The sequence below is a fragment of the Drosophila sulfurigaster genome, chromosome X (genome assembly GCF_023558435.1).
Source record: "Drosophila sulfurigaster albostrigata strain 15112-1811.04 chromosome X, ASM2355843v2, whole genome shotgun sequence".
Classification (NCBI taxonomy): domain Eukaryota; kingdom Metazoa; phylum Arthropoda; class Insecta; order Diptera; family Drosophilidae; genus Drosophila; species Drosophila sulfurigaster.
Window position 1 is genome coordinate 17,028,614 of NC_084885.1, and position 14,278 is coordinate 17,042,891.

The following is a 14,278-nucleotide window of genomic DNA, read 5'->3' on the forward strand; positions in this document are numbered from 1 at the left end:
AAAGCTTCGCTCATACCAGCTGGCGCAACTAGTAGTGCACTGCACACATGTGTTAGGCCAAGAGTGTTGTGAGTGGCAACGCGGCAGTATCATACACTTATCGATATATTTTTTGTGTAGTAGTTCCATCGTTTCAATACGCTTCCTGTGCAGCGCATTCGAAATCTGGGTATTTGTTATTGCTTTTAGAGCTTTCTTTTCAAACGCCGCGAAATTGAAAGTATAGGCCAAACAGCATGGCTGCTGCAACTGGTGAATTGTCGAAAAAGTAAGTAAATTGTCAACAAATTACAGCGATTGCTTGTTGTGTCGGTGCCCAACAAAAACGCAAAAGTACAAAGCTGTGCGAGTGAGGTTAAGTTGAACTGCTTCGTTGCTCATCATCGGTTGGCCGCCTGCAACTCCAATAAATTAAATAAAAAAAACAAAAATAAAATGCTTTTGAGCTGCAAGATGTGGACACGTTGCGCATTCAAACAGATGTTGCAGCTGTCAGCAACAACAACAACAACAGCAGCGAAATTCAGATGCCACCACATGAGCGGCATTCAACTGGCGCCCAGCAAAGCCACAAAACTGTTGGTACCACAAACCAGCTAACTGAATTTCTAACTGTTGTTTTCCCTTTTTGTTTACAGTGAGCTGAAGCGCCGCCTCAAGGCAGAACAGAAGGCCAAGGAGAAGGCCGAAAAGGATGCCACACGTTCGGCTGCCGCGCCAGAGGCTGGACAAAAGAAGAAAACGGCCGCTGAACTGGAGGAGGAGATCTCACCCAATGAGTATTTCAAGCTGCGCTCTGCTGCAGTCGCTGAGTTGAAGCAAACGCCAGACAACCATCCGTATCCACACAAATTCCATGTGAGCATCTCGCTGGAAAACTTCATTGCCCAATACAATGAGCTCAAGGATGGTGAAACGCTGGATCAGGTCAATTTAAGTGTAGCCGGACGCATTCATGCCATACGCGAATCGGGAGCCAAGCTCATCTTTTATGATTTGCGTGGCGAAGGAGTCAAACTGCAGGTGATGGCCAGCGCCAAGTCTTATAAGAGTGAATCGGCATTTGAGCTCGACACCGCTAAGTTGCGACGTGGTGATATCATTGGCGTCAACGGACATCCCGGCAAAACCAAGAAGGGTGAACTGTCTATTATGCCCACGGAACTGAAACTGCTGTCGCCATGTCTGCACATGCTGCCACATCTGCACTTTGGGCTTAAGGATAAGGAGACCCGCTATCGTCAGCGCTATCTGGACTTGATTCTGAACAACAAAGTGCGCGAAACCTTCCAGATTCGTGCCAAGGTAAGCGTAATTTTTATAATGTGATATTACGGCAAAGTTTATATGCAACGTATCTTTGTAGATAATTTCGTTTGTGCGTCAATTTTTGGATCGCTTGGGCTTCCTGGAGATTGAAACGCCCATGATGAACATGATTGCGGGCGGTGCAACGGCCAAGCCATTTGTCACACATCACAACGAACTCAAAATGGATCTGTTTATGCGCATTGCGCCCGAGTTGTATCACAAGATGCTCGTCGTTGGTGGCCTCGATCGTGTCTATGAGATTGGTCGTCAGTTCCGTAATGAGGGCATCGATCTAACACACAATCCCGAGTTTACCACATGCGAATTCTATATGGCTTATGCTGATTACTCCGATCTCATTGAGATCACTGAACAAATGATATCGGGCATGGTTAAGGCAATTCATGGATCCTACAAAATCAAATACCATCCCGATGGACCCGATGGTGTCGAACAGGAGCTGGACTTCACGCCACCCTTCAAGCGTGTCTCCATGATCCAAACGCTTGAGGAGAAGCTGCAGGTCAAATTCCCAGCGGCCGATACATTCAATAGCGCTGCCACCAATGAGTTTCTGTCGCAGCTATGCATCAAACATCAGGTGGAATGCCCGGCCCCACGTACCACGGCTCGTTTGCTAGACAAACTGGTAGGGGATTTCATTGAGGAGACATGCATTAATCCCACATTCATTTGTGAGCATCCTCAAATCATGTCCCCGCTGGCCAAATACCATCGCAGTGTGCCCGGCCTGACCGAGCGTTTTGAGCTGTTCGTGGCCAAGAAGGAAGTGTGCAACGCGTACACAGAGTTGAACGATCCGGTTGTGCAGCGCGAACGCTTTGAGCAGCAGGCCAGCGATAAGGCTGCCGGCGATGATGAAGCCCAAATGGTCGACGAGAACTTCTGTACGGCCCTCGAGTATGGTTTGCCACCCACTGGCGGCTGGGGCATGGGCATCGATCGTTTGACCATGTTCCTTACCGACTCTAACAACATCAAGGTTTGTTCTCTCTGCTTTGTTAGTCTTTTGATTCGTGTTAATAAGAGATTTGTAATTACTTTGCAGGAGGTGCTGCTGTTCCCAGCGATGAAACCCGAGGATGCCAATCGCACACCATCAGCAGCAGCAACAGCAGCCGAAGCTCAACCAACAGCAGCTGCTACTCAGAAGTAGGACAACTAGACAGGATAGGACAGGACAGGACAACACGAGTCTCCCGACACAATAGTGTTGTGTGTGTACGTTAAATTATTTGATTTCAATAAAAAGATAAAAACATTTTCTTGGATCAGTTCCCACTTCAAAAATGATTTCATATATTTTTAATATTTATTCTTTTTTCTGTTGTTCTTTTCACTCTCGTTATTGTTGATCTCTCAACAAAATATAAATAAGCTCCATTCCTTCTTCAATCAAATACAAAAAAAAATAAAATAAAAGTAAATGATAAATTAACTCAAAGCTTCCATTCACATTGCAATACCCATTTTGGTGGGTAAAAAGCCCACTTAAAATCTAAACCTAAGTCTTAAAATGAATGTAATTTGATTCTTTTGGTAGTTAATGCGATAAATCTTCTGCTTTTTTGCTGTATACTGTATATACTATACTGCTGTTGATCTGTCCTCGTAGTATGTTCAGTGTTGAGACTCGATTACTACTAGACTATTAGGCTGGCAATTAATAGTCTAGCTCAGTCTCTGGCCTCTCGTAAATGCGTCCCTTTTGGCGCATGTATTGCTTAATAAATTCGTAGGACTTGTACTTAACTGAATCCGAGTATATCATCGGATTCCCGGTGCTGTCGCAGCAGCGCATCTCTTTGGTGGTTATATGTTGGCTTAGCTGCAATTAAATCAATAAGAAACAAATTAGTTTTAAGGAAAACATTTGTATTTTAATTACAAAATGAAATGCATATGTGTTCAAGATCCGTTTCGTTTACTGATGGAATCATTTAAATACCAAAGATTCGAACAAGCTTGAGCACAATTGCTTTCATAAAAAGGAAAAAGGAAATATAAAGATTATTTACATACTAATCTCTAAACAACACATATCTTAAACTTACGCGTTTGATGAGATATTTGTAGTCGTCATCACTGGTGATGCGTCCCAGTTGGCAGCTTTCTTTGCGAAAGGGGCGGAGATACTCGGCTACCAGACCGCTGATCGCAGAGCGAAACTTTTCACACGCCTCACGTCCACTGGCGGTGCTGCTCAGTGGCCTGCAAAGAAAATAGTTATGGTGAAATTAATTGTCAACCACTTAACATGCTGCATTTACTCACTCTCTGCGTTTCTTTTCACGATCGCGATCGCAATGCTTTGGCTGGCTCTCGGGGAACTTGCGCTTCATGCTGCCATCGTGGTCGTAGCAGGCTTGTGGAAGCGGGGGCATGGGAAGCTTGCTGATGGTGCTCAGCGTTAGAGTTTTGCTGCAGCTGGGACTCGGCTCGGCAAGGCTCAGCTGAGGGATTAGTTTGAGCTGCTCATTTGCCGGCAACTCCTTTAAGCCATTGCTGCTGGAAATGGGAGGATTCAGCGACAGTTGCGGAGGTTTCAAATTGCCACTGACTTTCTCATATCTATTGCTATTGGATGGCTGCTGATTGTCTACAACATTGTGATGGCGATGATAGTCTTCTTTGTGACGTCGTATAATCTCCTTGTTCTCCTTATACTTGTGTGCCTCCGGCTGACTATGCACACGTTCCACCTCAGACACCGGGCTGATCGTACGCATCCTAACGAGACGCTCAAGGCGCATTTGATGGCGCTCCTTGGTTTTTATATCGATATAATTGGCCAGCTGCTGTTCATTCATGTTGCTCACAAGTTTGTCATCAATAGCGACCAAAGCATCGCGATCATTCACACTCTCCTGATCCACGCTCGACTTATTGTTCATTGTTGTTGTTGTTGTCGTCGTGGTCGTCGACGGCAGCTCGTCATCCTCGACCAGCCTTTGTTTGCGCTGCTCGGCATTTGGTGGCTCCCATTGTGGTACACGATCCCGCAGATGATAGTAGTAGATGCTTCCATCGGGGGTCATACTCCAAGTCCAGGACAGCGGCAGTGGCTCCACTTCAGGCGGCAGTCTGTATTCCATCGTAGACGCATTGTTCGCCCCTGCTAGCGCCTCACCCTCATTGTTGACGGCATCTCCGAGGCGTTTTGGAGTGGCTACCGGTTCGTCGTGGCTATTGTACCACTGCCTGGTCTCGATGTTCTGATAGAATGGCAACTGTTTGGGCTCTGTGTTGAGATCGGCACCAAAGAACTCGCAACGCATCTCATGTTCACGGCGCTCGTCTTTGAATTCCCGCTTTTGCGCCTCATCTTTCGCCACCTGTCAAGAAAAGGAAAGCCGACGTGAGTCTGAGTTGACGTTACAAAAAAATCCGAGGCTGCACATCAAAATTTAATAACAGATCGTGCAATAAGGTTAAGATAAGCTCTATGGATCCATTTGGAAATTACTGTAGTTCTCCTTAATATCTTATAAAACCAAATTCGTTTTTTTCAATTCTAAATTAAGGACTTTCAAGAACGAGGTCCTTATCTTATAAAATGTTAAAATTAATAAATAACATTTGTAACGAATTACAGTGTTAATTAATCAATAACATTTACTGTCGAACTTTGTAGTTTCTAAAGAAAAATATTTCTAAATTAACATTTTTTAACTAGGAGTGTTTACTATCGATGATTTGGAGCAAAACTATCGACTATCGGAGACATTTACTCACCTTGCGTTCAAAGAGCGAACGTCGCAGCTCCTTGGACATGGTGCAGCTGCTTCTTGGGTCGCAGCGACGTCTGGCCTCCGATTTAGCCAAGTTGTTTCCCTCGATCATGCCATTGCTGGAATTGGAGTTGCTGCTGAGGCGTGGCGACGGCTTAGACTGCTTATCGTAGCGACTGCTGTTGGGCTGTTGGTCACGACGAAAGCGATCCTGACGATAGGGATCACTGCTGAACGTGGCACAGGCGCCGGCGCTGTTGCTATGCGAATCTTCCAGAGCTGTGGTCACATGGCCATCGGCAGCACGTTCATGCTCCTTCATCTGTTCGATACGTTCGCGTTTCGGTATGCGAAAGATTTCCGGCAAAGCGCTCCACTTGACCAGGAGCTGGCTGGCAACAGCGTCACTCCCATCATCGCTGTTCCACGACTGCACGCTCTGATAGACACGACTGTCATTCAACATGGTGCGATTGGAAATGGGCAATGCATCGAGGGCAACGAGCAGCGCTGTACGCAGCTGAGCATCGTGACCATGCTGACTGTCGCTGATCCAGGCGTACAGCAAACGCAGGCCGTGGTAGTCGAGGAAGAGACGACGACATGGCAGCTCGCCGCCAGCGAGCAACTGTAGCAGTTGGAGGCGCGTCGGCTGCAGCTTGGCACGCACCATGCAACGCGAGAAGCGCAAAGTGTCCGCTTGGTTCTTGAGGCCGCTGCGACGCAACAGCGACAGCTGCTCGAGCACATCGGGATCTTCGGCATTTCGATGCTTCGCTGCGATGGCAACGGCAGCCGTCGGACGCAGCCAGCGACCGGACTTGTATTCGCGATCCTTCGGCTTGATGCGCGACTTGCGCAATTGCTTCGTTGGCTTCGAGCGTAACTTGTTGCTGCTGTTGTTCTTGGAAAGCAAAAGCAACTTTGATTTTGTATTGTGGGCCACTTTGTCTATCTCCCTATCCTCGACACTGTCGCTCTCCTGTTCCTGCTCCTCTTCATCTTCCTGCTCTGGCTCCTCGTCCTCGATCAGCTGCTCGCCCTCATCAGCCTCAGTGTCGGGTTCGCCACCAATCCAGCCACGACAATTGTCCGCCTCACAGTAACAGCGCTGTGCATCGCGTCCATAGCGTTGATACTGATAATCAAAGGTGATCTCCTCGCCCGGCTCAATCCGTTTCACGCTAAAGAAGCCAATGCGCAGCTCACCATTCACCGTCCACTTTTGCGTCTCCGCATTCGGATCGCAGCTGTGATTAATGTAACGCGATATATTCCCCTTAGCGGTGGCATCGATAATCGCCTCGCCACGCAGCGCCATAAAGTAATAATGTCGATTGCGATCCAGCGAATACGAATGCTGCCGTCGCTCAAACTCCTCGCTATCGATCACCTCGCCCACATACTCCATGATGAATTCACCGGGCGGTATGGTCAATTCCGCCGTGATGCCGCAACCCTTTTTCTCGGTGCGAAAGACACGACATGGCCAGCATTGATGGAGCTGAAAGCGTTTGTTGGTACAGCGACGTCCATTAGAGCAGAGTGGTCCACACTCGATCATAAGCATGCGATTTATGCATCCATTGCCACAGCATTGATGATCATCCAGCAGCGCATCCTCGCAATCGCATTGCATCTCCGCATTCTCCTCGCTCACCTGCCGGGCACATCGATAGTAATTGTCGCGCAGCAACTGAAATGTGCTCAAGCCCTCGTCACGCATAAACTTCGCATTGACGACATCCATCTCCGCCAACTGTGCCAGCTGTTCGGCCATGCTAAGCGCTGGCGCCGCTTCACAGGATTCCCCGCTCAAGCGCACAGTCGGCACCGTTGGTTTCTTGCGCTTGATGCGATGCGAGCGTCGCACAGCACCTGTCGCCAATAAGCTGTCGGTCAGCGAGTCATTGTCCTGCGGCGAATTGATTGGTGTTGTGGCGGGCGTCTCTATGTTGGCCACATGCTGCGCAAGCTCATTTGTTTTCACCTGCTTCACAAACTTAGATGATTCCTCAGCATCCAGCTCGGTTGTGGGCGTGGGCAGTCCGGCATTAGCCTCCGAGTCAGACAGCGTCTCATCGCCGATTCTCTCATCTTTCTCTGCTTTTATGCATTTCCGCTGTGCCTTTGAACGCCTCACCTTGCTGCCCTTGCATTTGCTGTGCAACTGGGTGGGCGTCTCTGGAGGAGTCGGCGTTGTTATGCAGCTATTTTGATTGTCGGATTTAGTTTTGATGCTATCTGCGTTTTCTGTAGTTTTAAAAGCTATATTGTTCTTCGTCTTGTCTGGTTTTTGACTGGCATCTTCCTCTTTTGACTGGAGACCAGTGAGAATACTCTCAGCTGGCTCCAGCTTAATTAGTGTAGCCTCTACCGATGGCAGCTCCTCAGTGGCAATGGTAATTGTCGTGACATCTGCTGTCGACAGCTCTTGTGCTGAATATTCATATGTTACTTGCTGAGTATCTGCTGCTTGACGAGAATCATCTGCTGCTTGTTGAGAATCATCTACTGCTTCGAGAGAATCATTTGTTGCTTGCTGAGAATCATCTGCTACTTGCTGTGCATCATCTGCTACTTGCTGAGCATCATCTGCTACTTGCTGAGCATCATCTGCTGCTTCGAGAGAATCATCTGTTGCTTCCTGAGAATCTTCAGCTGCTTGATGAGTATCATCTGGTGCTTGCTGAGAATCATTTGTTGCTTGCTGAGAATCATCTGCTACTTGCTGAGCATCATCTGCTACTTGCTGAGCATCATCTGCTGCTTCGAGAGAATCATCTGTTGCTTCCTGATTATCTTCAGCTGCTTGATGAGTATCATCTGTTGCTTCCTGAGAATCTTCAGCTGCTTGATGAGCATCATCTGCTGCTTGCTGAGCATCACCTGCTACTTGCTGAGCATCACCTGCTACTTGCTGAGCATCATCTGCTGTTTCGAGAGAATCATCTGTTGCTTCCTGAGAATCTTCAGCTGCTTGCTGAGCATCACCTGCTGCTTCGAGAGAATCATCTGTTGCTTGCTGAGAATCTTCAGCTGCTTGCTGAGAATCATCTTCTGCCTCCAACGCTGGAATGCAAGGAGCTGAAGTGATAGGAACATCAGCATTTTTTATCATCTTCAGTGCTTCGGTGCACTTTGCCTCTATCTTCATCTCAATCGCCTTCACCTCCTGGCACGCTTTCTCCTCCTCATCATTGGGCTTTGGAACTTTAGGTAATGCTGTTGTCATTTCAATTACATGCTCTGCACTTTCGTTATTGTCGTCTTGTTCATTGTCCCATTGAATCGTTTGTTCAGACACTTCGTTCTTATTACTATCATCATCATCATCTTCATTATTGGTCACGTTTATCGAGAGATCATTGTTGTGGGTTTTTTGTAGCGTTGAATTCTGTAGCTCAGTCTTTTGAATACTTTGCGTACTCGTTGCCGCAATCTGGGCAAAGGTCTCCTCCAGTGTCAGCTTCTTATCCAAGTTGTCGAAATTGAAGCGTTTGCTACGTCTTTTTGTTAAGTACTTATCCTCATACTTCATTTGTTGTATCACCAACTGTTGCTTGTCATTTTTGGTTAGGATTTGTTGAGCCTCTACTGTCTTTGCTTCTGTTGCTTGCTCCTCTGCTAGTTGGTGTTCTTGTGAACTGGAATCGTCGTTACTATCTACTGTCATTTCAGTCTTAGTCTTAGCACTATCAATATTAGCATCAGTCTCTGGCTGTATTTTCGGTTTGTTTAACTTATTATCCAATTCAATTGACTCCTTCCTGTCATCCTCCTTTTTATTCTTTTGCCGTTGTGGCTTTTCGTTGCATCCCTCGCTTAGTGGAAGCCTCATGCGTTTGATTAATACGCGCAGCCTTGGCATGCGCTCGCAACATGAAGTCTTTCCTGCATCCTCCGCTAAGAAGCTTGTCGTCGAATTCGAGTCCACATTATTGCTGTTGTAGCGTGCCGTTGCCGCTTTGCCAATCTCACTGAGTGCTACATCCTTGAGCCGCACCCGCGGCTGTTTGCCGGCTTTTACATTGCGTGGAAGGGATTGACCTTTCTTGCCCGCACTCTGAAGCTCGATTAAGAATTGATCAATTGCATGTTCATCGATCGCCCCAATTGGAAGATTGATAGATGTTATCGATTTCAATTCATCAATCGCATCGATACCAGCAGTTGTTATTGCATGTTTATCGACCGCTCCTATTGGACAATTGTTGGCTGTTTTTGATATTGCATCAATAATTTGTGCTTTGTTGTTTTTGCGATTTTTCTTGAGCAAATCGCGCACATCGAATTTTATAGTTTTCTTACGGGCACTGCGCCGATACTGCTTCGATGCTGGCGAAACACCGTCCACTTCACCGTCCTCCATAGCCATCTCCTCCAACAGTTTCACAGTCTCATTTTCCTCGCCGTTCGGGGTGTTATTACTGTTGGAATGTTGCTTCAGACGTTTGCGGGGCTTTGGAGACGGTGCCGCAGGTGGCAGCTCTTCTGGGCCGTCCATTGACTTGCATTGGAGGCCAATAATAACGTGTCTCCTCCACGAGGAATTTCGCCTGCACGCGTCTACAATTTGGTCGATTTATGAATAAAAGCCACTTCTTATATAATTCGCCACATTATATTACTCACTTTTATGCGATATTTCAACTTCTAAAAGGGTTATTGCTTCTTTTCTCACATTTGTCTATTTAAATTTGGATGCATTTATCTAAAACCCAATTTTCACTTAAAAAAAAAGCGATAGCAAACAAACAGTGTTGCCAGATGTTTTCCAGCTTCATTTACATGTAATTGTAGTCCGCGAACAGCTGATGCTTATCGATAAATTTTACAATTGCTGTATTGTGTATATTGAATGTAGTTATCGGTATTTCAATCGAAGCTGAGCTGAGCTCATTTACTGCGCGCTATTTTATTTCAAAGTTTAGTTCTCGTTTGCATATTCTTAGCACGCGATGCCCCCGAAACGTAAAAAAACTGCAGCAACTCGTGTAAGTAATTAATACATAAGTATATTCAATTTTTTATATTATCAATTTTTTGCCTCAGGCAAAACCACAACCAGAGGAGGCTGTTGCTTTGGATCCCGATAAACCTGTACTCTACATCGAACACTGTCGCTCTTGACGAGTCTTTCGTCGCCGCGCCGAGGAGTTGCATGAGGCATTGCAAACACGTCTGCAAGATGCCGGCCAGCAGTTTCAACTCCAGTTGCAGCTTAACGCTCTGGGGCCTCCGAGACGCGGTGCCTTCGAGCTATCCTTTGCCATCCAACCCACAACAGTTGTGAGCGAGCAGCGTCCGCTTTGGTCTGGTCTAAAGCGTACGCCACGCGCTCAAAAGTTTCCCGATCCGGATGCCATGTATCACCAAATCATTGAAGCTTACGAGGAGCTAGCAAAACATAAGACGAACAAGCGCAAGCGTGAATCCAACACATCCCCGTCTAGCTCGCCAAGCACAGCGCCATCCACATCCACATCAGTGAAGCGCCGTAAGAAGGAAAAGTAAAAGTATGAATATTTTGTATATTTTGGCAACCATAGTGCCATATGATCATTGAATGGTAAATCCCCAACGGGAACTGTTCATTGTGAAACTTATCTTGCCTTGGTTGACAGAATAATTTATCAAGTAAAATCGATGTTCTTCGCAATTCTGAAAAGATTTTGTTAATAATTCCTATTATATCCAATATTTGGGCACAATTCTCGCCTTTAGAATTAAAAAACAAACATTATGATCGATTGAAAAAAGTATTTTTTTTATAATTTCGAGTTTTATATATACAATAAATAGCTCTTTATCATAAAAATGTTTTGTGTTTTTATTTTCAGCCAAGTTTGGTGGTTAGTGTACATATACATACATACAATATTGTATATATAGTCCAGATCTAAGTAATTGTAAAAATTTTTGTATAAAAGCGTTTCCAAACATGTTGTAATTCTTTTCTTTTTTTCGTTTTTCATTTTTATTAGAATTTTGTCTTTGATCTTCAAAATGTACACAGTTTTGTATTTTTTTATTATTTTGTATTTCAGCTCTCTCTCTCGTTTTCCATAAGAAACTTACTACTCCTAGAGAAAAAATTTTGGTTTACGAAATCTTTTAGTTTTTTTGCATTCTTTTGTTTTTTGATTTTTTTTTTAAGTTTTTTTTTTATGTGTTTTCTATTGTATTTCGCGCTGGACTTGGACTGGAACCCTAAAACCCTACCACACTTCCTAAGAATACATTACGCCAATGGATTTAAAAAAAAAAAATTTCAACTAAATATAAATTAAATAAACTGCAACTACAATAAAGGAAGAAAAAGAAATAGATGAAACATAATCAAGAAATTGGAAAAATTTTGAAATATTTTAAATGTGGCGGCAATGAAAGAAAAACCGTCAAGAGGTTGCGAGTAAATTGGACGCATTTGCGATTAAGTAAAGTTGCTGCATATGTTAATATATATATCTATATATATATATATTAGATATATATGTGTCTGTGTTTATACTTTAGATAAGATCAACAATCAATTGGCTATGGGAACGTACAATTAGATGAATAGGCGACAGAGTTTTTGCTTTGTTTTGTTTACCAGTAGAATTACTTAGAATTTATCTATGCCTGGCCTGGCCTGCTTGGATGTGTTGTGCTTGTTGCAAGTTAGGTTTTGGTTTTTTTTTTGTTTTCTTTTTTTAATTAATGTGCTGGGGGTTTGTGGTTTTTGGGGTGGGGGTCGTTTGCATAAGGAACTAATAAACTAAGCCTTAAACTAACTTTAAATTACATATTATGTATGTTTGCAAAAAATATATAGATAGTAATCACCGTTAAAGAAACGAATGCAATAAACAGATACGTAGTTATACATTATAGTTTGGTAGGTAGATAGATTGATGAAAGGTCTAGCTTGGTTGGTTGGTTGGTTGCTTAGTTGGTTGATTGGCAGGTTGCTTTTGTAGGTGCCACCTACTGTTGCTGATGATGTTACAGATACTTGCGATAATTGCGCAAATGTGCGTTGCCATCCTCGCCAGCAACGCCGCTCACACCGACACCTACAGCAGCAGCAGCACTCTCAAACGATGGCGGCTCATTAACCAGGCCCGGACTGGGCGGATCACATGTATTGCTGCTGCTGTTGGGCATGCCACTCGCACCACCTCCGGCACCGCCACCAACACCACCACCGCTAGACGTTGTGCCGCTTGACATTGTGCCAGCCTTGTTGTTGGCACGTCGTCGCCCTCGTGTGCCGCCTGCCACACGAGATCGGCGGCCGCTGCTACCACCACCACCGCCGCCGCCACTATTGGCGGCTGATGATCCGCCTCCGCTGCCACCGCCTAGTTCGCCCGCCTCGATGGCATCCAGTGAGGCATCGAGTGCGGCATCTGTGGTCGCGATACGCGTTCGTGTCGCTGCGCTGCGTCGTCGGGCCGCGCTGCTATTGCCGGCGCTGGACGTGTCACCGCTAGTGTGTGTTGTTGCGGCCCGTTTTCCGGGGCGTCGCTTGCGTCGCTTCTTGTTGCCATAGCGCGGATCATAGTCGTATTCATCGTCAGCCGGTGATTTTGGTTCCTCCAGTGAGTCCACATCGTTCATGTCCATTTCATCGTAGAACCACTCCTTGGGCAGCTCATCCTTTGATGATTGTTGGTGGTGCTGCTGCTGTTGTTGGGTTTGCAATTGACTATCCTTGCTGTCGGAAGTGTCGCCGCCAGCGGCGCCTAGCGAGCATGATTCCTCCATACTGAATGCACCATTAAAGTCATGCGTTGTATCGCTATGCAACGTGCTCAGCACTGTTGGCGTTGTCGACGTACCGCTACCGCCGCCGCCTGCTCCCCCTCCGCCATTGCCTCCTGTCAGCATGTTGAGACTCAGCGTTGAGCTGCTGCTGTTGGCACCGCTAGCAATGCTGCCAATGCTGCCAGCAAGGCCTAGGCCAGTGATGCCGACGCCGCCAATATTAATGCCGCTGGCCACCAATGCTTCATGCTCTTTGCGCAGCGCCTGAAACGGACGCTCGGGAAACCTATTGTTGTTGTTGTTGTTGTTATGATTATGGTGATTATGATTGTGGTTGTTGTGTGTGCTGCTGCAACATTAAAGAGTATAAGTATGTGATGAACGATAATCGTTTGGATCACTTACCTGTACATTTTGGACAAATATTGACGACGACTCTTGCGCCATCGTGTCGCGGGATACGTGTAGATTTGGCCCTGACGAAAGCCCGGCATTCGTTGTCGCTTGTCCATAAACAGCTGCGAATGGTTTTGCGCAACTCCCGTCTGCGGATCGAGGAACGGCAAGCGCAATCGCCGCTCGATACAGAGGCGTGTATTGAAGTTGGCGCTGTATTCGATCGTTTCGCGATAGCTCACATCTTTCAAGAAGTTCTCGATCTTCGCCAGATTTGGCATTGACACGATTTGTATATTGACGGCCGAAGACATGGTTCCAGTTCCCGTTGTAGTTTCCGTTCCCCTTGCGTTTCCTTCCGTATAGCAGTGCTTCGTTTTTTGCCCCTTCCCCACAACCCCCGTTTATTGTTATCTCTGCTCGCTGCTTGATGATGTGCGAGGCAAAACACTTAATCCATTTAAAACCAGCCCCAGCGGCTAGCGCTGTCTTGACGGCGCGCCGCTGCTGCTTGCGTTGACTTTTCTAGTTTTGTTTCTTATCTCTATTCGCCTGCTTTTTCACACCCGCTTTCACTGTTTTCGTCTTTTGCAAATCTTTTATAGCGCTAGCTAGGTTGGTTGGTTGTGTGCAGTGGCGACAGTGTGACCGTTAACAAATCTAGCTAGCATAACGCAGCTGTATACCGCAAAATATACTGCAAATTAAAAACAGTTTGAATTTCTGTGCGCTCTTACTTTTTTTTACCTTTGTTGCAATCAATAACGAGTTTTTTGATTTAAATAACCTCTTTGTTTAAAAAATGGTTTGCACATTGCAATAAAAAAATATATACCACATTTATAACTTGACAGCCGCTTTTGGCATTTTGTTTGTTCCAGCCCTTCAACTCCAGAGGTGTATTTGCGTTAATCGCTATTTGTAGGTTTAATTATTTTGTTTAATTATTTACAATATAAATAACAGTATTTATTATAATTATATTTTCAACTTTAGCTACAGAGGCATATTAAACTTAGCTTGGTTAGCAATACACATATAATAAGCTAGATAAGATTTTCAAC

The 14,278-nt window shown here is 45.5% G+C and overlaps 4 protein-coding genes across 6 annotated transcripts; 2 read left to right on the forward strand and 2 right to left on the reverse strand.

The window, feature by feature from the left end:
* The first annotated feature begins 88 nt into the window (after positions 1-88).
* LOC133847478 (lysine--tRNA ligase) lies at positions 89-2,634 on the forward strand. Of its 2 annotated transcripts, none has more exons than XM_062282558.1 (4): positions 89-268; positions 639-1,305; positions 1,367-2,314; positions 2,381-2,634. In XM_062282558.1, exons 1-4 carry the CDS (start codon positions 237-239, stop codon positions 2,486-2,488), a joined length of 1,755 nt encoding a protein of 584 aa, XP_062138542.1. In that variant the 5' UTR covers positions 89-236; the 3' UTR covers positions 2,489-2,634. The 2 variants fall into 2 exon arrangements, with proteins under 2 accessions (XP_062138542.1, XP_062138541.1); XM_062282557.1 differs by lacking the exon at positions 89-268 and adding an exon at positions 413-578.
* Positions 2,635-2,743: 109 nt separating this feature from the next.
* LOC133847475 (probable histone-lysine N-methyltransferase CG1716) lies at positions 2,744-9,848 on the reverse strand. The gene is made up of 5 exons (XM_062282551.1): positions 9,699-9,848; positions 5,068-9,632; positions 3,607-4,667; positions 3,387-3,543; positions 2,744-3,160 (listed from the first exon to the last, which is right to left on the reverse strand). The coding sequence occupies exons 2-5, from the start codon at positions 9,568-9,570 to the stop codon at positions 2,996-2,998; spliced, it is 5,886 nt and encodes a 1,961-aa protein (XP_062138535.1). The 5' UTR covers positions 9,571-9,632; positions 9,699-9,848; the 3' UTR covers positions 2,744-2,995.
* Positions 9,849-10,196: 348 nt separating this feature from the next.
* Positions 10,197-11,860, forward strand: LOC133847850 (selenoprotein BthD-like; the record flags this gene model as incomplete). The annotated part of the gene is made up of 1 exon (XM_062283115.1): positions 10,197-11,860. A coding segment is annotated over one exon (384 nt), but the record flags the coding sequence as incomplete, so codon positions are not given.
* Positions 11,680-13,866, reverse strand: LOC133847483 (uncharacterized transmembrane protein DDB_G0289901). 2 transcript variants are annotated; one of them, XM_062282565.1, is made up of 2 exons: positions 13,224-13,866; positions 11,680-13,164 (listed from the first exon to the last, which is right to left on the reverse strand). In XM_062282565.1, exons 1-2 carry the CDS (start codon positions 13,526-13,528, stop codon positions 12,054-12,056), a joined length of 1,416 nt encoding a protein of 471 aa, XP_062138549.1. In that variant the 5' UTR covers positions 13,529-13,866; the 3' UTR covers positions 11,680-12,053. The 2 variants fall into 2 exon arrangements, with proteins under 2 accessions (XP_062138549.1, XP_062138548.1); XM_062282564.1 differs by having other exon boundaries at positions 11,680-13,167.
* Positions 13,867-14,278: the final 412 nt, after the last annotated feature.

Excerpts from the sequence above, each read along its gene's own strand:
- LOC133847475 (XM_062282551.1), bottom strand. The coding sequence starts at position 9,570 with ATGGACGGCCCAGAAGAGCTGCCACCTGCGGCACCGTCTCCAAAGCCC. Across the intron at positions 3,544-3,606 it reads CGTGAAAAGAAACGCAGAGA|GCCACTGAGCAGCACCGCCA; the intron begins GTGAGTAAATGC and ends TTTTCTTTGCAG. Across the intron at positions 3,161-3,386 it reads ACAAATATCTCATCAAACGC|CTAAGCCAACATATAACCAC; the intron begins GTAAGTTTAAGA and ends ATTTAATTGCAG.
- LOC133847483 (XM_062282564.1), bottom strand. The coding sequence starts at position 13,528 with ATGTCTTCGGCCGTCAATATACAAATCGTGTCAATGCCAAATCTGGCG. Across the intron at positions 13,168-13,223 it reads TATTTGTCCAAAATGTACAG|CAGCACACACAACAACCACA; the intron begins GTAAGTGATCCA and ends TTAATGTTGCAG.
- LOC133847478 (XM_062282557.1), top strand. The coding sequence starts at position 436 with ATGCTTTTGAGCTGCAAGATGTGGACACGTTGCGCATTCAAACAGATG. Across the intron at positions 1,306-1,366 it reads CCTTCCAGATTCGTGCCAAG|ATAATTTCGTTTGTGCGTCA; the intron begins GTAAGCGTAATT and ends GTATCTTTGTAG. Across the intron at positions 2,315-2,380 it reads CCGACTCTAACAACATCAAG|GAGGTGCTGCTGTTCCCAGC; the intron begins GTTTGTTCTCTC and ends ATTACTTTGCAG.